Source organism: Rosa rugosa, chromosome 5 (assembly GCF_958449725.1).
Source record: "Rosa rugosa chromosome 5, drRosRugo1.1, whole genome shotgun sequence".
Classification (NCBI taxonomy): domain Eukaryota; kingdom Viridiplantae; phylum Streptophyta; class Magnoliopsida; order Rosales; family Rosaceae; genus Rosa; species Rosa rugosa.
Window position 1 is genome coordinate 26,302,319 of NC_084824.1, and position 22,675 is coordinate 26,324,993.

The window sequence follows — 22,675 nt, forward strand, 5'->3', positions numbered from 1 at the left end:
ATCGGAATGATAAAAATTAAAAACTGACCTTTTTTAACATGACCTCATTATTCACAAGGACTAAACTAATATTAATAACAATTTACAATGGACCTTCTTATCAAGTGAGAAACTAGGTGACCTTATTATCATTTCACTCTCTAAAGTGACATTTTCCATCATTTCCCTTTTATTTTATTTTGGACAATGATGGTTTAAATGTGTTTATTTGTTGAGAAATGGGCTAGTTTTCAAAATTCCCAGGAGACTCATATGGAGAGTGTGGTGAACTTCCCGTATAGCCATTGCAAGATAGCCCATACATGGAGCTTCAAACACAGCACCCTCCTCTTCCCCAAAACCCAAACCGCAAAACCCTCCACCAAAACCAAAACCAAATCCCTCCCCTCTACTCTTTCTCGTTGCCATGCCCAGTTCTTCTCACCACCGCATAACACCAGTTCCCCAAAGCACACCACCCTCCATTCCCATGAATACCACAAGCTCAAAGCCTTACTGGAGATTCTCATGGAGAAGGAGTGTTGCCCTTTGCAAGTGCTTAGAGATGATGGTGATTGGACCAGAGACCAATTCTGGGCTGTCATCAGATTCCTCATACATGCCTCCAGGCCCAAGGAAATCTTGCAGGTGTGTTTTTCTCTCTATCTCTACTCCTTGGTTAAAAGCTCTGTGAGATTCTGTTGATTGTTGAAAATTTACAGTTTTTGCATATTTACTTTTATCTTTACAGAAGTAAACTGTCTTGATAGTTGGTTGCCAAGAAACAACATTTAGTAGAAATATTCAGATATCTGTTTTGGGTTATTTCATGGAAATTGGTTTCGGTTACTTGTGATTCTCATTGAAATTGTGATTCTGGAATCTTTTTAACAGTTGTTTGATGTATGGAGGAACATTGAGAAATCGCGGATTAATGAATTCAACTACAGCAAGATAATAGGATTGTTGGTTGAGGAGGACCTGATTGAAGAGGCAGTGCTGTGCTTTCAGGATATGAAGAGTCATTGTCTTAGGCTGTCTGTGGAAGTATACAATTCAATTATTCATGGTCTTTCGAGAAAAGGAAACTTTGATGATGCCGAACTCTTCCTTAACGAGATGAAAGAAATGAATTTGGCACCAGACACCGATACTTATGATGGGCTCATTGAGGCTTATGGAAAATATAAAATGTATGATGAGATGGGTATGTGTCTGAAGAAAATGAGATTAAATGGCTGTTCACCAGACCAGATTACCTATAATTTGCTTATTCGAGAGTTTGCACGTGGAGGGTTACTGAAAAGGATGGAAAGAGTATATCAATCCATGGTTTCAAAAAGAATGGATTTGCAGGCTCCTACTTTGATTGCAATGCTGGAAGTTTATGCAAAATTTGGGATCTTGGAGAAGATGGAAGTGTTTTATAGAAGAGTTTTGAACTCGAGAGCAATTTTAAAGGAGGATTTGATTAAGAAAGTTGCAGAAGTTTATATTGAGAACTATATGTTTTCCAGATTAGAGAACTTGGGAGTTGATCTTTCTCCAAGATTTGGTCAGACTGATCTCGTTTGGTGTGTGCGTCTCCTTTCTCATGCTGGTATTTTGAGTCGAAGAGGTATGGATTCCGTCATTCTAGAGATGGAAGAAAAAGGTGTCCCATGGAATGCAACGGTGGCAAACATAATAATGCTAGCTTATTTGAAGATGAAAGATTTCACCCGCCTGAGAATCATGTTCTCCCAATCACTAACCCATGGTGTGGAGCCCGATATGATCACTGTTGGAATTCTATTTGATGCAAATAGGATTGGCTATGATGGGTCTGCGACTTTAGATGCATGGAGGAAGCAGGGTTTTCTTTACAAAGCAGTTGAAATGAACACCGATCCTCTCGTTATTACTACATTTGGGAAGGGGCATTTCCTCAGGAACTGTGAAGCAGCATACTCCTCTCTTGAACCTGAAGTTAGAGAAAAGAAAACATGGACTTACCAAGATCTCATTGATTCAGTGTTCAAAGACAATCAGTGTAACCTCAGTAAGAGGGACTTAATGAAGTCAAGATAAGCTAGTGCATCAGAGATACTGTTTTTGCTAGTGTACTGATTAAAGGACAGACATTTGTACAGAAATGCTTGAAAGAACCTCATGATGGATTTGATTAATTGAACAGCCTCTCTCTCCTGTCTGTTGCCATTGTATGGAGGAGAATTTGCTGCCTAATTTCATTTTTTCTCATCTATTTGGAGTACTAATTTTAATGGTGGCTTATGACAACTATAGCAGACACTATCTAGGTATATCAAGTATAATCCAACTCTGCTGGAGGTACCACTGCAGCAGGTTTTAAACTCCGCACCTGTAACAATGAGCTAACAGTATACATTACTGGAAGCAGAATTGACATATGCCATTCCTTTTTAATGTATCCCACAATATACAGCTTCTTTTTGCCTTGATTGCATATTTGATATCCTCCTACTATTGTTGTTGAAAGTTGAATAGGTGGTGGAATAAATTCCGCATAAATCAATTTATCATGACAACGGGTCTTTCTTGGAATAAAGCTATATAGTGATGCTCATAAGTTTGTCACAAAGGAAGGCTCAATTTGGGATACTGGCTGCAATTTTATGCAGATGAAGGAGGTCGCCGCTTATCTAACCCAGAGACATTCACAGATAATCTCTTGTAAGTTACAATCACTCTTATATCTCCTAAATATATACATGTTATTATAAGGAAATGTTAACAATTTTATCTGTTTGTAATGGTTTCTATTTGATGCTTTAAATGGTTGAACTAAATTTCGATAGAATTATTGAATTTGCTGCTTGTGGCTTAGAAAAAGTTAAGATACAGCAGAGAAAATAATCTTGATATTATGAATATATATATATAGATATATATATATAAAGCCGTTCGAGAGCGGACGTCCGCAACCCAGAAAAAGTGCGGACGTCGCTCCTCCGGCCTCGATCGAGCGGCGACGGCGCGGCGCGGCTTGCCGGAGGGACGCTGGGGGTCGTGCGGAGGGGTCTGCGGTCCGGTGGAGTCGCCGGCGATGGTTATGCGGTGCTGCACAGAACCTGCAACTGCAGGTGAGGTGGCTGCCCAGAAACCGGCAAGCCCGACCTCCTCCGACCTCAAACGCCGCCCAGAAGAGGTCTGGGACGCCTCCTGCCTCCCTCCGGCCAGCCCCGCGCCGCCGCTGCCGCCTGGAAGCCGCTGCTGCATCGACGTCCGCACTTTAGCGAAAGTGCGGACGTCCGCTCCTGATCGGGCCTCTATATATATATATATATATATATATATATATTATAGATAGTTATTTGGCTTATAAGAAAACGATGAAGGTTGTGGGTACTATGCCATATTTGTTTTGTTTGCTAGAGAAGGACTGAGGACTACAATGTTATGTTTAATAAACTTTTTGATAACTTCATGAATTTTAGTTATAGGATGGGTTCCATTTCTTTTCTTTCCCGCTTTTTTATATTTTGAAATTGTTGTAGCATGGAGTCGACATCAGTGTATAGTTATACATTGTTTATTAAGTTTGGAGATTGTTTATAGATAAAAACAAGTAAGAAACTTGCCTTCCTTCTCTATAAAGATTATGGCCTTCCCAATGCTAGAATTGTAAAGCAAAAAGTTTTGAAGATTAAACACTTGAACAGGTCAGGCTTTGCATGTGCCATATGATCAGTGGGTTGGGATGATATGATCCTTGCTTCTATGTCCGTGATGGTTTGCAGCTTTTAAGTAACAAGGAGACTAAGTTATGTAGTATCAGTAAACATTCAAAAATATGGTAATGATGAACTCAAACTATCAATTGTGTACTTTTCAGTAAATTAGTTTGCACTTGTTCTTCTGCCATATAAATGTAACCTCAGAATGAAGATTAGTCACTGATTCCTCTTAACTGAAAAGCAAAAAGGGTTCTTCTTCTTGTTAACTGTAGCATATAGATTTCTGCAGAAGTCATTGTTGCATTTACAGCGCCTTCAGTTTCAACTGCTTGGGCTATCCAAGGTCATTATGCCTCGAGTCCTCTTGAACACCTAATATTTATTGCTAAGGTGGTGTTTTTGTCACAAAACTAGAAACTTCTTTTTTTCCTTACTTTCAAAAGATTAATATCTTTTTGGTCAGTGGAAAATAATTGGAACTCTTTTCATGTATGATGACTGGTTTGCTGGCTATAAATAGACTGATCATTGTGTATTTCTCCAGTACATGCAAAATCCAGATAATGAGAAATCTTTTGGAGTAGTGCAACAAGTCAAGATGATGACACTAAGCATCACTGGTTGTGAATTTCACCTTAGCATCAGTTCTCTGTTTGAGAAATAGATTCCAGAGCTTAAACCTTGAAATTCTGGTTGACTAGTTAAAATGGTAAAGTACTTTTGGAACAAGTTTTAGGAAAAGCTTAACTAAGAATGCCATCCTCTCTTCATATTTATGTTGCATCATATATTTGTCTATTTGCTTATTGTTTGGATCTGGACATAAAGCTTCTTGTTCGGATGAGTAGGATGAATTTTTTAAAGGCAGATGAAAATTGTCAACCACGAACTATTCTATTGTGGGAAATTGCGTGAATATATTTCAATATCAATCTAATGAAATTTATTTGCAATTAAGCAGGTCTTCAATTTTGTGTCTTGGTTGGCGACTCAATATATGGGAAATTTGGCAAATTATAGAGTAATCTCATGTGTACTCGTTTGGTCCATTGTAAATCTTGGAAATTTGGCGAATTATAGAGCAATCTCATTCATTCTTCAACGGTATCAGACGCAGGTGGAGAACTCTTTCCCTGAGAAAAACACAGCTTGAAGTCAGCTCACTTCACTGCAGTTATGCTGCAAACAACAGAGACAAAATTTTCTAACAGAGACAAAATTTTCTAACAGAGACAAAATTTTCGTAGTCTCCAAGAACGAGGCAACATCTTTTTTTTTTGAAAGTTTGAGGCAACAACATCCATTGTTAGCCTGATGTATAAATCATCATCCGTCTTAGGACGAAGAAAGGAACATCGCCAGTCACATAAGGCATACCCTTAATAATCATGTCCTCCACTTCTTGTTTTCATCATCAAGTTAGGATTTTGAGCACAAACAGTGGCTGCTGCACATGATATTAGTGCAATCAAGTGATGATAAGAAGGCTTTCTGGATTGAAGATATATTGCATTGCAGGCTGTTTCAGATATAAGATTGCAAAACCGATGAGTAAGAGGAATTGTTGGGAGTGTACATTGCTGCAGCAATTTGGAGATGAACCTAATGCTACCAAGTTCTGTTGAATAATACTGAAAAGAAATATTTGGAAGCAGTAAGAGCTGTAGAAGCTTTAGAATTCCCATTTGTAGCAAATCGGCTAATTTATGTCTGGTAAAGTTATTGTTTTGTGTTTCTGATCCCTCTACATTTTCACCAACAGAAACTTCAAAGCACGAACGCGAGCTCTATTTTTATTTACTATATATTTCTTTTAAATTTGAAAAATCAGAAGTGAGATGGGATCATGGGAAGTGAAGACAATGTGACCAAAAAAGAAAGAAGAAACGTGGATTTGCTTCAATCATTCATAGGATCGAACTTGAGATTTTCAGATATGAGACAAACTTTAAAAGTTGGGCCCCCTAATCATAGTACGCATTCAATTTTTTTTGGAAGAATTTTTCGGAAATAAATCTATAAATTCAAAGTCCAACAATATAATAACAAACAAAACGTAATATCTAAAATATTTATATTCCGGAGATGTTACAAACCAAAATTTAAAAGATTAAGCTAAAGATGTTCCAAATTAGAACTATAAAAAATAAGCTAAGAGCATCTCTAACAAAGTACTTAAGTGGAAGCTAAATATAACTTTTGGTAAATATGCTACACTTAGCTATGAATTTTGTATAGTTATATTTCTATCTCCTATTTCCTTTGCCATTTATCCAGAAAGCAATTTATGATTTGAGAAAATATTTGAAATAACTAATATTGCTGGGGAAAATTATTAAACATGTAGCTAAATTTCAGATTCTTAATTATTTGAACTTAAAATATAGCTTATATTGTTAAAGATACTCAAAAGATATTCTACACTAAAAGTTAAATTAATAAAGTTGGAATGGTAGACAAAAATGAGAGATTTACTTTTCTTTAACCTTGGGGTAATTGTATTGTTACATATAATGTATATAAATTTTTCTTTATCCTATAAATATAAGAGGCATTTACCAATAAGGCCAATCACCTTTTTTTCTTCCCATGCGTAGAGTCTTTCGCGCAATTGTCCGTGCAGTCACTTAATTAACGCAAAGCTAAGCTATCTTATTAAAGATAATGAAAATTACAAGATTGCCACCGCACTTTAGTCTTACATGAAATTACTAGATTGCCACCGCACTTTAGTTTAAGCAAATTGACACCTTAAAGTTAGAAATATGTCCAATACTGCCACAACATTTTAATAGTTTCAGAGGCTTTCAATGAAGGTATCAGAATGCTTTTAATAAATCATCATAAAGGATTACAATCAACTCTTACAAAATAAGAGAATATTTACTAATACAACAATAATTCTTCATCATTTCATTCAACGACTTTTCTTGGCCTTGAGTTCTATGTTTGTTTGTACTTCCATCCTTTTTGTCTTGCACTTTCTACTTGTTTTCCATGACTTACGTTTTTACCTTACTAACATTTCCTTCTTTATACATTATGTGAAGTTGTAAGTAATGAAAAAGTCATGAACATAATATATTTGAAGAGCTAAAAGATGTTGTCACTGATGGTAAATAGTAAATTGTGACACTAATACTAACCTTCAATAGCAAATACTAGATAATGAAACTGACCATCAATAACAAATATTACTATACTACACTGATATTGACTGTCAATAGTAAATACAACATAGTCTTCACCAATTCTCTGTTCACAAGCAAGTGCAGTTAAACCAAGCTTCAAATTAATAACACTAGGGCAAAGCTATTGAGGGTTAGTAGTAATAGAGTAAAGCTACTGAGGGTCATAAGCAATCAAGTCAAGCTACTGAGGGTCAGTAGTAATCGAGTACTAGTATCAAAAACACAAATAAAAAAAATTAAAAAAAAACTCACACAAAAATATCAAAAGAAAATTTTGATTCATATAAAGAATTTCATCCTGAATTCGACATAAATATAGCAGATAAATTAGCAAACAGATGTCGATCAAGCTAAAATTGAAACTACCATTTCAATTAAAATATAACTTTAGTCTCAAAAACACAAATTCAAATATGAAAACACAAATAAAAAAAAGTTTTAAATCATGCAGAGAAACCAATTCTGGATTGAACAAAAACATATCTGAGAAATTCAAGGTAGAGAAGTAAATATAGTTGAAGTTGCAAATCTAAGTTCAAATTTGAATGACGGATAAAGATCCCTCTGCCTTGAATCAAAGACACGATCTCTCTCTCTCAGTAAAGAGATGAAGATAAATGGAAAAATTTGAATCATACAGAAAAACGCATTTTGAATCGAATGAGAAATTCAAAGTACAGAGGTAAATACCTTTAATGGTTAAAGATCCATCTGCCTTCAAGTTATAGATTTTGCTTCTCTCTCTCTCTCTCTCTCTCTCTCTCTCTCTCTCAGTAAAGAGATGAATACTAAAGGAAAATGGTTCATCATTATCTATTATACCCGGAGGGATATTCCTGTCATTTCATTTCGCACTCAAAAATTAGAAAAATAAAAAAATTCTCCCACACGAACTTGTACTTTCTGCTTGGGAAACTTTTTTGTCCGCATGGATCTTCTACACCCAAGCCTTGCGCACGCACGGTATTAGTTTCTCAAATAATGTATCTTATGGTAATTTGCTATAAATATAATAAATCTTTTACTCCTAATGATGATTAGATTTTATTTTATATATATATATATATATATATATATATATATATATATATATATATATATATATATATATATATACATATTGCATGTGTTTGTGTGTATTAAAAGGTCAATCATCATCATTTAGTATATATACACTTTTCTCTATCCTATAATAAACACTCCCTACTCAATACACCACTCATTTAATTTCTCATTCTTATATTTTACTAAATACACAACTCAAAGTACTTTTTTTTTTTTGAATAATGGTAATTCCATTGATAATAGCGCATGCCAAGAAGGCCATTACATACTCACCCGCTGACACATAACAATGGCCAGATCAAGGTTTCGTGGAGGAGCCACAGTAGTACATAGGATAGACCAACTATATTCGAACTAATCGCTCACTTTAAAAGCGAGCCTATAAGCTATGGAAACATAGCGAATAGACAAGCCAAACTACACTCGTTAGGTTCCTAATACAAGAAACTTATTGTAATTAGACAAAAGCTAAAAACATAGGTTTGGGCCAAGAGCCTAAACCCTAGCCCAAATTAGAAGCTATTGGACTAGGGTAGAAACCCCAGCCCAAAACTAAAAACCCAAATAGGGCAGCCAGTAAAGGAGATCCACGCAGGGCCCAACAAACTGATTCGGCCCAGTCCACCTGTCCATCCATCCCCGCCGTACGACACAGTCAGGCAGATCTCCGTCACAACTCAAAGTACTTAAAATAACCTTAATCTCAAAAACCATGAAATATCTTATTATTTGACTATATTACGGCAACCATTTATTATGACTAGTATATATTAGTATATTGACGTTTTGTAAATGACCATATTGATTACTTGCGTTAGTTATTGGTAAATTCGTAAAGATTTATTATTGTTCCCTTGCCTAGAAATAAGTTTTATATTATTTGAGTTCCCATCCACCAAACATCATGTTGATCTGTTTGTTTGATCAAATGGACGCAACCTCCTAGTGGCAGGATGAAATTGAGTGCCGCCGGATTTATTTCCGTGCGACAACTTAGTGGGAAAGCTGTGCTATTTGTAATGATGCTTCTTCATTATAGAGTTATCTTTCCGGTATGTCACTGCTATGTCAAACCAAATAGAATAGTCATTCGTGCACTCTTTGCTAACTGGTGCTTGTTAGAATACATAGATTTTATGGAGAATCCTGGTATTATTTCGGGATGTTCTCTTTATGCTTATTGTAATCTGGGGTTCAGGCTCTATGTCCCCCCCATGTATTCTGCAATTTCATTAATCAAGGCTTGAGGGCAGCTGCACCAGCCCCATTTCAAAAAAAAAAAAAAAAAACATCATGTTGATCTAGTATATAATTTTAAGTTGAGCAGGCAACCAAACTATATTAGTAGTTTCTCCACAGTGCTGTGACTGACAACTAGAGGGGCAAAAAAGATTAACAATTATTTTTTATTTGTGATGTTTTATATTAGATAATAAGTTGAGTATCATAACTTTTTTTTTTGAGTATCATAACTTTTAGAACAAAAAAATAAAATTAACTAAAAAAATGGGAGTATTGATAAAATTTATTTAAGAAAACATTAACTAGATGGTTTCTAAATTTATTTTTGTAATAAATGGGAGCCCATGTATATAAATTTATTGTTTTTTTTTTTTTTTTGAAATAAAGGTTCATTGCATTAGATGACCAGCTAATAAGCTAGAGTCTAACATACACTTAAAGACAGAAAAATGGTGGGGAAACAACCAAGATCCTATCTAAGTAATGCAAACCCATTACAAGTCAATTTGAGCCCGCTTGTAAAGCGAACTCATAAACAAAAAACAACTCCGTGTCTTCTAGGGAAAAATCTTTGACTAGACTCCCCATTAGCCAGACGTGCAATTGCGTTACCAACAGAGTGCCACTTCCTAGCAAACAAATAGGAGCAATTCCTTATCCATAAGCCGCTTGAAATAATGTCAATCTTATTCCAGATAATTACCAACTCCCGCAGAAGTCATGATCCGCAAACGATTGATCATGGACCAGATATCAGCCCAACTGCCCAAGAAAGTCAACCTCTTGGGTCAGGCCCACCCTTACCATTAAGTGATAAATGGGGGTGGCAAGGCACCCCCTCTACTAGCCCACCATATAAGGCCCAACAACTCAAGCTTGAGCCCAAGCCCAAAGACCCAAGTCCAAACCTGAGCAAAAACCCTAGAGTATGTCTGCCCATTCATCACCACCGGTGCCACCAAGTTTTCCGGCGGCCGACCCCTCCAGCACCGCATCTCCGTCAATCTACAGATCCGCACCTCCTTTGCAGCCGACAACAGAATCCAGCAAGAAATAAGAAGAACCAAGGATGATTCCCCACCAAGACCGGCCGAAATCCGGACGACCCGCCCTGGTAAACACTCTGCCTCTTCTCTCCGTTGAACTGGCGTCACCAGAACCGACCCACTTTGCTATGCTTTTCGACTTTGATTGATCTGCCATAGCCTCCTACCGATCTCTAAGCACCCGGCGATCTCCGGACACCACAGCGACCAAACTTGCCGCACTCAGAAAAACATGCTGGCGCAACGACTACGACGCACGCCCTGTGACGAAGCGACACCACTACCAAACCTGACAGAAAGTTGCCGCCAGTCTCTCTGCTCAACGCTAGGGTTTGCGCCGCTTTTTCTATTGTATTCATAAATTTATTGTGTTTATCTAAGTATTTATACATAAATAGAATAATATAAGGAAAATATGACTATTTTTTTTTTTTGAAAGGAGGACTATTTTTTCTTCTTTTTCTAATACATAGATATGTCTGTTGTAGTCATTTGACCTATCTATGAAATCTAATTTGTAATATAAAATAATAGGGATGTGTACTAAGTAGTTATGGTGTGTATTTAAAATTTCTCTTTTACAACAACCTAACCGGATGTAAAAATATGTGTATATATGTAACATCTTAACAAGGTGTAAAAATAATATTTTGGACCAGAGTCAGTTGTCTCTTGGGCCTCACCTCAGGTCCGGGCCTGATCCTTCAAGCAGAAGCTTTGGGGAATGGGGATTGAAAGCTAGTTATTGTGGCTTTAACAAATGTCACTGCATGTTGAAAAAGCTTTTAATCCGGATAATTAGTGTCAATTTCAAGTTTTATGGAAGGAACATAGTAATTGTTCGTTTTTTTATAACACTTGTATATAGAAAATGATAATTGGTGGTTCAATTAATTAGATAGTACATTTCAATTAATTGCGCATGTGAAATGCTCCAACTGTGCATTGCAGCACAATGCCTGGCCACTTTGACAGCTTCGGGGTTCGAACCTAGGTTGGGGAGCACACCCAACTAGGCAAGAACCACTAGGCCACTTGCAGTGGTTGTGTTTAACCATATTCTTTAATAGACTAATTTCACGACAAATGCTCAAGCCTCTTTTGGCCACAACAACTTGATGACTCATTTTTAAGATTATAGCTAGCCTCCTTTGTATATTGCTCCAGCTTTTAATTCGTTTTCTAAAGTTCCCGAATTAATTTTTATTTATTTTTTTATTTTTTATTTTTTTATCGAGATTATACGGTATCTTCAAAGTCTTTTTAGGTTCAGAGACTGAACAATGCCGGAGTCATGTCAAAATATTTCCTTCTCCATGTCCACTAAGAGTAGACTGAGATTTAAACTCCAATCAACGTCAGCGAAATTCGAAACTGATGTGAGAGTTCCACACCGGGAAGCTCTTACCAACACAACCAACTTGTGGTGATACCAGTGTGGCATTCGTGTAGTAATTTTTAAACAAACCCAAAAAAGATTAATGCTTCATCTACCGTTATATTCCCTCTCAAAACAAAAAACCCCCAAATTGTGTGGCGCCAAAGTTCAAAACACCGCCTCCGCCTCAGATCGGCAACAATGTACTTCGACGATTCTCAGTCGCATAACCTCCAACACTACAACGGACCAGAACCAGAAGAAGATGAAGACTCCGGTGACAATTACGCTTCGAATTCAACATCGCCGCCGACGACTTGCTCCCAGGGCCACCGCTCCAGTCTCGTCCTCCAAACCAAGCAAGGCGGCTCCATCTGCCTCCTCTGCTTCTCCAATCTCATCTCAAACCCTCAATCTCCCACCGTCCACGTGTCCTACGCTCTCTCCCAGCTCTCCCAGGCCCTCTCCGACCCTCCCTTCCTCCGCTCCCTCCTCACCTTCCACTCTCACCTCCTCGTCTCCCCGCTCGTCCAAACCCTAGCCTCCTTCGACGACGACCCCATCGCGCAACAAGTCGAGGATCTCGTCACAGGTCTTTGCGATTCCGGCGATCCCTCCCTCGCTGCTGAGTTCATTGCTCGGCTTTCCGATCGCCTCTCTTCCGGCGCCTTGGCTTGGAGTCGCCGTCAGGTTTACACGGTAGTACTATCCGATTCTCCCTTTGTTTTTGCATAGTAAAATTGATTTCGAGGTCTTGTTAATGCCTTAAATTGTGTTTGCTTCCTGAGAAAAAATGGATAGAGTTTTCGATTCCGGTAATAAACAGTGTTTGAATTGGATGATTCATAGTGTTTCTCATGGATAATAGAGGCCTAGACTGGACTTTCATACTAGACCACCATCCTGAAATTTCCTGGTTTTGGTTCTATGCTTGATGAGTTGGTATTGCTTTGTCTACTTCTCTTAAATATGAATTAGTAGATCTTTTTCTGCAAATACTCTCTGGATTTCAATGAAAATGACACTATAGAGGGATTTGGACTATAGACATTTGCATTGACAACTCAAGTTGAGTTCTGAGGGTGAGAATTATCTATCAATGGTCACATGGAGGACGGTCTAGTTTATTTACTTTTGAGGCATGACAAAATGTGAAGCTTGATCCTTGTGATTTGGTTCTTATTTTACCCATGTATATCACAAGTTCTCATTGTCTTTGAGAAGATTTCTGAGAAGGAACAAAGGGGGTGAGTGGACGTTTATGCATTGGAATGGTTCGTGTATACATCCACAGGGTTCTGGGAACAAATTTTTTCACCTATTTCTTGTGAAACTTACATCTTATGTACTTGAACCATTTTGTCATTATAATTTGGTTATTCTTAAAATGCAGCTTCACTGCTTAGGAGTTCTCTTAAACTGTCAGCAGAGTAATCCTTTTGCTCACATTAGAGACAAAAATGGCCTCATTACAAATCTTGTTTCAGGTCTTCAATTACCAAGGTAACTAATGAAGAACAATGGGAAGAGAAAATTTTCCTCTTTTTTTTTTCCATGCTGTTACCAAATTATAATTCACCACTACTTTGTTCCTTTGACACAGTGAAGAGATTCGGGGAGAAATCCTGTTTGTTCTGTACAAAGTATCTGCTCTCCACTATGCATCAGAGGATGCTGATGGATCTGATCTTTTATTTTCCTTTTGCCCCAAGTTAGTGCGCCTGTCTCTGGAGGCCCTCATGAAGACCCAAAGTGATGACGTCCGCTTGAATTGTATAGGTTTGTTTTCAACCTCTTTTATACTTTTATATTTGTCCCTCAAAAGTTGGGTTCTTCTGTTTGCTTACCCCTTATCTAAAGCATAGTTCATGAGACCTCCAAGTTAGTCTGTTTTTTCATTTTTTATTTTTTTTAATTATGCATTGGTTATGGGGCACATAAATGTATCATCATGTAGGCAAGAATGTTGCAAAAGAACATGGAACTCCACAATCTACAATACTATTGTTTCTTATTGACCATAACTGGGAACGTCAAGGTCCATCCAATTTCTATCATCACTATTCGAGTTCGGTTTACATAAGAATGATCCTTCAAATCTTAGCTTAATGAATTCCAAGAACTTGTTCACATTATGATAAAAGACTAAGAATCTACATTTTTACTGTCCTTTTTTTTTTGGTATTGTACGGCGAAAGTTGTTGCAGCTCGGAGGAAGCTTTATTGTGATTTACTGCCTGTTGCCTAGTTGCAATTATAAGATTTAACCTCTCAAGCCATGCATATCTCTTTGGGGAAGTCACTCTGATACCGCAGGGAATACTCATCATTTTACATGCACTTTATTGTTGCTTCCAGCGTCAGTATGGGTCCTGCATCATCTAAGCTAACAATTTCCATACACTTGTCTAGCTCTTTTGACGGTCTTGGCTCGGAGAGGGCTTTTTGGGACTGCATATGCCCTTGATTTAAACAGCATGAGTTCATCTGAAGGAGATAGCTTTGGGCAAGCAACAGAAGATGGAAAAGATATGCATCCTCTGAACATATTATTTTCTGAGGCCATCAAAGGCCCACTTCTTTCAACAGACAGCCAAGTCCAGATCAGCACACTAGATTTACTCTTTCACTATATGTCCTGTGAAGGCACTTCATCCAGAGAAATCCAAGTACTAGTTGAAGAAAGCATTGCAGATTATGTGTTTGAAATACTGAGATTGTCAGGTTAGAAAAGTATCTTTGCAAAACAATAATAATAAATAATAAGAGCTATCCTTTGCTTGATATCTGTTGAGCTGTTAGAGTAGCTTTATAGGCAGCCATCAAGTAACAATAAATTATTGGTTTGAACTTTGAAGTAGGGGGTTAAAGACTATCATTAATCAAAATGAATTACTTAAATCTCTAAAATTTTTGCAGCTTGCCAGTCTGGATAGCTTAAGCTTTTTAATTGGTCACTGAATGTATTCTTGCAAGGCTTAACTGCGACTACCATTTATCAATCTGTCATGACAACTTTGCAAATCCCTGCCTCATCATTTAGATTCCATGTTTCTGTACCTGTTGTAAAAATTATTGAAAAATCAAGTGCTTCCGCAGCATACTAGTTTTCAGCTAATAATCTTTGTTGATAAACAGAATGCAAGGATCCGGCTGTCAAATCTTGCCTTCAGGTACTTGATATTTTATCAAAAGCTAAGCAAGCTTTCAAACAGAGGCTTGTTGTTGGGTTTGCAATTCTGGTTCCAGTACTACATTATGTAGCTGAAGTTCCTCTCCATCCGGTTCAAAATCAAACTCTGAAGCTTATTTTGAACTGCATTTCTGATTGCCCCGGAATGCTATCCTCCTCTCATATAGAGGAACTAGTTCCTGTTTTAACAAAGATGCTTAAACAACATACTGATGGGGATATGGGCATGCTTGAGGAGACATTTATAATGACCTGTTCAGTCCTTGTAGCTATCATAAGAACTCCATCTTTTCATGTGAGTTTGAATCTAGCACCATCAATTAAAGAAGCATTAGAATATGCTGTCTTAGCTTGTCTAAGTACATCCAACAAACATCCCGGTCAACTTCTGCATTCCTTGTACCTACTTAAAGAGGCATACATGTATAGTCGTGAAGAAAATTCTGCTGACTCCTCTAAAATAGAACTACGAAATTTGATTTTGAGTTTGTGTACAAAACATTTGTTGCCTTGGCTGGTAACCACCTTAAATGAAATGGAAGAGGAAACTATCCTTGGAGTACTGGAAACTTTTCATTCGATACTGCTTCAGGATTCTGATAACCAAGCCAGAGAATTTGCAATGACGCTACTTTCGAGCACTTGGTTCACGTTGTCATTTGGATGTCTGGGCTTATTCCCTGCTGAGAAAATGAAGTGGAGGGTGTATCTGATGCTCAGTTCACTGGTGGATGTGCTTTTGGGAACTGATACTGGGCAACCCATTAGGGATGCTACTACATATCTGCCATCTGATCCCATTGATTTGCTCTTTCTACTTGGTCAAAGGAACACCCATAATTTGGAATTATCTTCTTGTCAATCTGCCATTTTGCTGATCTTATACATCAGTTCTTTACATGATGAAAGGTAACTCGCTCTTTTAATTGTTTGACAGTACATTTAACAATAGTGACGTTTTTTTCTTCACATCTTAAATATTTTCTTCCCCAGACTTGCAGATGATAAGATGGTTTTAGCCTCTCTGGAGCAATATATTTTGGTCAACAGTAGTGATCTCCAAAATGGAGCCACTGATTCGTTCACAGTGATGATGCTGTTGTTTCTTTACGGCCTTTATAGGGGTCTTGCCGAGGTTAGCTACCAAATCCCCTATAGTCCAGAAGCTGAAAGAATCCTGTTTCAGATAGTAACTGAAAATGAATGGGATTTGTCTTCTGCAAGAATTCATCCAATATCATTGAAATGGTTCTTTCAACAAGAGAAATTGAGAAACTCATTATCTTATCAGCTTCTGAAATTTTGCAGAAGGAATACATCAAATGGCTCTGAAATCACTGCCCATGGAAAGAATAGTCATATATTAAATGTTAATGCAATTGCAGAGTTAATAGTAGAAGAACATAGTTATGGCGCCACAATTTTGGTGTGCTTATTGACAGAGCTTGTTCAAACAGAAGGTCAAGAGCAAGAGATAATTTCTGTAGTCAATCTCATGGCAACAATTGTCGACATATATCCAACCATTTCAGACCAGTTATGCTTTCTTGGTTTTGGAAATGCAGCTCGTACTCTTTATTGTGAGTCCTCCTATACACAGTCCCCACATATATCCGCAGTTGTGTTGGTTCTTATTTTTAAAATTCTATGCTCGGTGCAACATGATACTCTTTCTGATGATGAAAGTTGGCTTGCAGTGATTGTGAAGGTGACTAACTTAACTTTTTCTAACTCTAGTTTGTTTGCTGCCACAGGAATTTAATCAGATAATTTACCTTCTTTTGTAGTTGATAAACAGTATCACCACAAAAGCTGCAGACATGTGGAATCATGAATGTCTCTTGGTGATTGGCATACTTTGCTTGATTTTGCACCATTCTGCTAATGCAGTGCTCACAGAAGCTTCAAAAACCATCATTTTCAGTAGTTCTCTAGTCTCTATAATCAACAGTGCAGTTCATGCAGCATGTCTTAAGGGGCCAGCATTGGTTGACCATGATGAAGGAACAAGCTCTGGAGAAATTTTGATATTTGTGCTTCTTCTAAATTACTTCACTTTAAGAAGGTCAGTCTCTTCTACTAAATTTTGATTATTTCTTTCAGTTTGCACAATGTTCTTTTAAAAAGTAACTTTCATTTTCTATATTATTATTTCTTTCAGTTTGCACATTGTTGTACCAGGGATTATGGACTGGAAAGTTTTCTTAGATCCCTCAGGTAGGATGCAGTCATTTTCCTTTATTGGCATCTACTGCCATGACCTGTGCAGGCTAATGCATTTTGGATCTCCTGTGGTCAAGCTTGCTGCTTCATACTGCCTGTTGGAGTTGTTTACCAGAATATCTGAGCAGAGGAATAGAACAGGGGAGGAGTTGCTATGTGCCACGAAGTACCTAAGTTCTGTAATGGCTGTATTAGAAGGCTTAGTTTTCTACAGTGACCTCAGAGTGGCTATGAATTGTGGCCTGTGCCTGTCAATGATCATGGGGTGGGAATTGCCGGACATGCATGAGACAAGTGTGGATGCAAAGAATACTTGGAGTAGGATGGTTGTGGAAGAGCTCGCAATGTCTTTAGCTGTCCCGTGCCTGGCATCAAAATCTTTCATTAATCTTCACAAGCCTGCAATTCATGTTGCAGTTGCTCTGTTAAAACTGCAGAAGATTCCTAAGTGGATGAGATCCGTATTTGATGATACTTGCATATCTAGCATAATTCAAAACCTTGCGGCTAATAATTTGAGCACAGAAATTGTCCTATTATTTCGAGCTCTATTGAACTCAGATTTCTTAAAGATGGAACAAATTGCTAGCTTAAATCAGTTGCTCCAGGTGACCATTCCTAACCATGCTCTTTCTGTTCTCTTACGTTTTGTTTGAAATTTTGAATATGTGGATTTAAAATCAGGGATTAAGATTTGGCTGCTTAGTTTGAAATGTGTCTACATCAATTGCTGAAAGAAAATTGTTTACTTCAGTGATTTAGGGAGTGAAATTGAAATCACAGTCTTCCTCGAGTAATTGAAATGCATCTGTATTTTAAGTAGTAAATGTACATCTGGACTGGATACAAATGAAAACTTCAAATTTATAAATCCATGACGAAAAGCTCTGATAAAATTCAACTACTTAAAAATCCACTACCCAAATGCAACCTTAGATTTTCCCTTACCCACTAAGATTGCCAATATAGTTTACAAGGGGGCACTTGAAGAGAACCAAATGAAGGTTTGCTTTTTATATTACTGTTTCCTTTTTAACTTAAATTTTGTCTTTTTGTAAGAAGTTCAACCAAAAAAGGAAAAGAGTGTGGATTGCAAACTAAGCGGTGTGAATTTCATTCTCCTTATTATTATTATCTTCTTTTTACACTGCACACAAAAATAATGAGTCATTATACTTCTGTCCAATTAGTTTTAGTATGACGAGTGGGTGATAGGTTCATTCATTTCAATGTCATTTGAGGATTTGGGAGTCGAATGACAGCCAGGTGGTGTGGTGTAAAGAGAGATGATGAAGTTATTTTGATTATGCAGGTGTGCAGAAAACAAAAGTACACTGACAACACCAAGGATGATGGTGTGCAAGAGCATAGAGTGGTGATCAGCAACCTGGATGATTTGGGACAAGTTTGTGAGTATCTCATTCGTTTGATGTCATCAGAGTCATCTTTAGGTAAGGATTCTGGAGGATCACATCTTGGGAATAAGAGATTGTTAGAAGAAATAGAGCTTTTCTTTAGAACTTTAACGGTACAGGATGGAATCTAAGATCATTGTATTAATTCAGCTTCCTTTGGTTGTATCTATACTTATTGGGATCAGTTGTGGTGCAGAGTGAGGCACTAGCAAGTATGCATCCTTTGTGAATATCTAATGCACAAAAAGCTTAGAACTGAAAATATATATAAGGGGTCCCTGAGTCTGCTCCATAATAAGTATCAATGTGTATTTGAACAAAATATGCATATTTGGCAATGAAATAGACCAATAGCTCCTCAAAAGTGTGCAAGCAACATGACATAGTTTGGTCCTAAATTTTAGTATGTGTTCTATCACCTATTAGTTGACTTTGTTTTTTGGGTATGGATGGCCTTAATATATGGACCAAAAAAAAAAAAAACAATAATTGTCTATACTAGATAGTTGTCCCAATATATTTTAAAATACGTTTGCATCAGTTTTCTCTATTTTAACTACTTTTGAATTTATATTATTTCTTAAATAAAGAAAAAATAGTTTAAATACATTTATAAGTTACTTAGAATAACTTAAAAGGAGAGTCACTTATAAGCTTACAGTCAAGTGCAATACCTTGTTATTGCCTTGAGACTAGATATTTTATGTATTTTAGATAGGACCTGATTCTAATCAGGCAAATACAATTACTAATATGCTATCTTTTTTATTTCAATAAATTTGAGTTTGTTGAAGGAAGTCGACACCATGTGTGCCTCTTCAAACTAGGGTTTAGTTCTAGAGTTGTAAAAGGAGAGAAAGTTCTAGATTTCCTAATTATTCGGATTCTATTTCCTTGTATGACAAGATTATGTACTTTGTAAATCCCTATATAAAGGGCTCCTATTATCAATAATAGAACACACAATTCTCTCATCAATCTCTCTGCAAATCATATTTTCCTTAAACACGTTATCAGCACGAGCCCTAACCCTGTAACAAATAACCAAAACCCTAAAACAAGTTGAAACCCTCAAACCCTAGTTTCCTCCGCCTCCCAACTAGTATCCCCCGATCCAAGGAGTCCGGAACCGGCGGCAACACAACCAAAACCGGCTCGAAACTTACAGAACCGGCCGCCGGAAGCCCCAAACCATCCGCTGTGATCTCTCCACCGGTTCACCACCTTCCAGACACCCAATTGCCACCAAATTTTGTCAGCAGCACCACCAAGAACCGGTCCAGAAGTCCCTGAACCGACCGTCACACCAACTGATCCTTCTGCAGAAAAACCGGCAGAAACGACTTTTTGCCCAGTTTTTCCTGTTTCGGCCAATACCAACTGCCGCAAGCTCCTAGCCCTAGCTAGCCATGCCGTGCACTGCCCCTGCAGCCCTTGAGCACCCGTGTGTCGCCTACTGCCCCTGCAGCATCGTCGCACGCCTGCTGCCCCTGCAGCACGCTCGTTCCTCTACAGATCAGCCTGTTTGCACGCCCCGAAACGTCTTGATCGGGACCTCAGAACAAAATCCTTCATTCATCAAAGTTGTTCGTCTCATTATCTTTTATCTGACCTCCAAATTTCAGCCCTACTGGAGTCGTTTTGAGACCTATACACCATTCGAAGTAGGAGCTGTTCAGAAGAGAATCTGCTCCGAATTTCAACAAGTATGTTTTTGTGATTAAAGTTCCTGCTTTATTGTCTTTTAAATTTCTTTATTTGCTGCAGGATTTGCAATATACGAACATGGGTTCGATTATTTAATAAGAGGAATTGTGGGGATTCACGCTAAACGAACTAAGAGCGTTTGTAATCAATGAACTAAGAGTGTTCATAATAAACGGACTAAGAGCGTCCGCAAGCATCAATTTTTGACCATATTAAACATCAATGTTTCGGTCTAATTCAAATATTCTTGGAAATCGATTTCTTGGTAGCATAGCTCAAAAATCTTATTATTATTAGTTTTCGTGGAAGTTTAGGTCCGAAACTAATTCGTTCTTGTTTCAACCTTTTTCAAGATGTCAAACTCGAACATACTCGATTTTATTCCATTGGATTATGCAGGCAAAAGATACCTAATGTGGGCTCAGGATGTTGAGCTCCACCTTATTGCCCGTGACTTATTGCATACAATCCAAGAGCTTTGTCATAAAGGAACTGCTCCAGACCCTCAAACTGAGATCGACAATTCTAGGGTACTTTCCCTAATGATGCGTCACATGGATAGGGACCTCAGGTTTGAGTTCGTGAATGAGGATAGTGCTATAAAGCTATGACAAGCGCTTCGTGAACGTTATGGCAACGTTTGTGACTCCATACCTCCGAATTTAGAAGCAGAATGAAATGATCTTCGCTTCTCTGACTTTGATACAGTCATACAATTTTATTCGGAAGCTCTCCGCATCACAGAAATGATGCTCTTCTGTGGCAAGACGATCACAGAAGAACATTTGATTCAGAAAACCCTCAATACCTTCCCTGTCTATGCTATGAGGTCCTGTGATTTATTTCGGACTCATATAAATGCAAGACGGATCACAAGCTTTCAACAACTTATTGAAGCTATGGAAAATTGCTAAAAGGCAAGGCAACGAGCTTGTGAGAAGAGAAATTGATAGGCTTCGCGATAGCTATCCAGAGCATCGTCCCATGGCTAGAGAAAGTCGCCATAGACGTCATGATCCATATGATCGAAATGCTCATGAAGGTAGTCACCAAAGGCGACAATCACGCCACCGTAGGAGCCTTGACTTTGAGGGACGAAGGGTTGGAAACCATACAGCCAACGTTGGCCATGGTCATAATTTTCCAACGCCTCTGATCCTAGGGACCATGCACATTGCGCCAATGCGCCTCAATCAAGGGAGAATCCTCTTCACAGTGTCTATTTCTGATATGGAACGTCTGATCAATGGACCTGAATTTGCAATGTACCTAAGAAGGTAGCCGCATCATGGTGATCAAGACATCGAGTTCAAAAAAACTTTAAATCTGGCGATGAAGACAAAATGTCGCAGATTTTTATTTCAAATAGTCTTTTATTTTTCCAAGAATTATGTAATGCCTTAATCAATAAATGACAATTTTGTATTAACTCTTTCTCAAGTGGCGCATCCAATGAAGTATGATGTCTAGGAAAGTGATTGAGATTAGTGGTACTTAAGAGAGCCTCACTCCACCGACATCTCTCTCTACTTCCCTGGTCATATTTGATTGGAGTTACCAAACGGATTGAGTGACTACGATTTGTCTAAGTTTGATTTTTATTTTGGATTAGACTTTGGTTAAGAAACTTTGATGTAATCATTGGCTATTAATAAAGTGTCGATTCTTTTACTTAATGTCCTGGACATACCTTAATTCGAACTTTATTATTTGAAAGATATAAAAGCCAATGGTTTTCATGTGGAAACACATTGTGAGAATGGACAAGAGTTCCTTTGCATCACCTCTAATGACTACGGACATAAACGAGTATTAGAGAAACTTATGTGTCGCTCTAGTGGGTTGTATGCAACCACTATTCGAGTTATTGAATCCAACCATGTCATGAGAGATGACTTATGGGATTCTGACATATATAGGCTTTGGCACGACCGTTTGGGACACCCAGGTCATGATATGATGATCCGTGATACTAAAGACTTCACACGGACATCTCTTCTTCAGAACGAAGAGAAGTAAGAATCAAAAGTCGATTCAAAGAGAGCATTGCACCGCCGCCGCGCCTTGGAGAGCCTCCGCCATGCACCACCGGCCAGCCAACGTCGGCGCCGTGATCCCCCTACGGAAAAATCATGGCTTTGACGCCATGTATGGAGACTTGGCTCCTCTCTCTACATCTCAAAGTAAATTGTGACATTGTGGCTCAACCAAAACCTTCATTGGTTGATTATAAGGCCAATCTTTCATTCTGTAAAGCCTGTTTTTTAAAGGGATCACGACCATCCTATGCAAAGGACACTAAAGAAATAATTTCATTCTTACAAAGAATCCAAGGGGATTCTATGGATCGATTCAACCAACTTGCGGACTGCTTAGATGTTTTATGTTGTTGGTTGATATGCGGACACGCTGGTCACATGTCGCGCTATCATCCACTCGTAATGCTGCTTAAGATGAACTCCTAGCCCAAATCATATGGCTACGGGCTCACTACCCGAATCATCCCGTTCAGTCAATTCGACTTGAAAATGCTAGAGA

The 22,675-nt window shown here is 38.0% G+C and overlaps 2 protein-coding genes across 6 annotated transcripts; both read left to right on the forward strand.

Annotated features, from left to right (window-relative positions):
• The first annotated feature begins 229 nt into the window (after positions 1 to 229).
• Positions 230 to 5,633, forward strand: LOC133712125 (pentatricopeptide repeat-containing protein At4g14190, chloroplastic). 5 transcript variants are annotated; one of them, XM_062138208.1, is made up of 4 exons: positions 230 to 627; positions 874 to 2,673; positions 3,663 to 4,386; positions 4,639 to 5,633. In XM_062138208.1, exons 1-2 carry the CDS (start codon positions 253 to 255, stop codon positions 2,047 to 2,049), a joined length of 1,551 nt encoding a protein of 516 aa, XP_061994192.1. In that variant the 5' UTR covers positions 230 to 252; the 3' UTR covers positions 2,050 to 2,673; positions 3,663 to 4,386; positions 4,639 to 5,633. The 5 variants fall into 5 exon arrangements, with proteins under 5 accessions (XP_061994192.1, XP_061994194.1, XP_061994195.1 ...); XM_062138210.1 differs by having other exon boundaries at positions 3,663 to 4,067; positions 4,222 to 5,633; XM_062138211.1 differs by having other exon boundaries at positions 3,663 to 3,796.
• A 6,054-nt stretch (positions 5,634 to 11,687) lies between these two features.
• LOC133707961 (protein PUTATIVE RECOMBINATION INITIATION DEFECT 1) lies at positions 11,688 to 18,606 on the forward strand. Its single transcript, XM_062133417.1, has 9 exons — positions 11,688 to 12,298; positions 12,993 to 13,102; positions 13,203 to 13,378; positions 14,012 to 14,323; positions 14,738 to 15,701; positions 15,786 to 16,500; positions 16,580 to 16,857; positions 16,954 to 17,623; positions 18,328 to 18,606. Exons 1-9 carry the CDS (start codon positions 11,801 to 11,803, stop codon positions 18,559 to 18,561), a joined length of 3,957 nt encoding a protein of 1,318 aa, XP_061989401.1. The 5' UTR covers positions 11,688 to 11,800; the 3' UTR covers positions 18,562 to 18,606.
• The last annotated feature ends 4,069 nt before the right edge of the window (positions 18,607 to 22,675 follow it).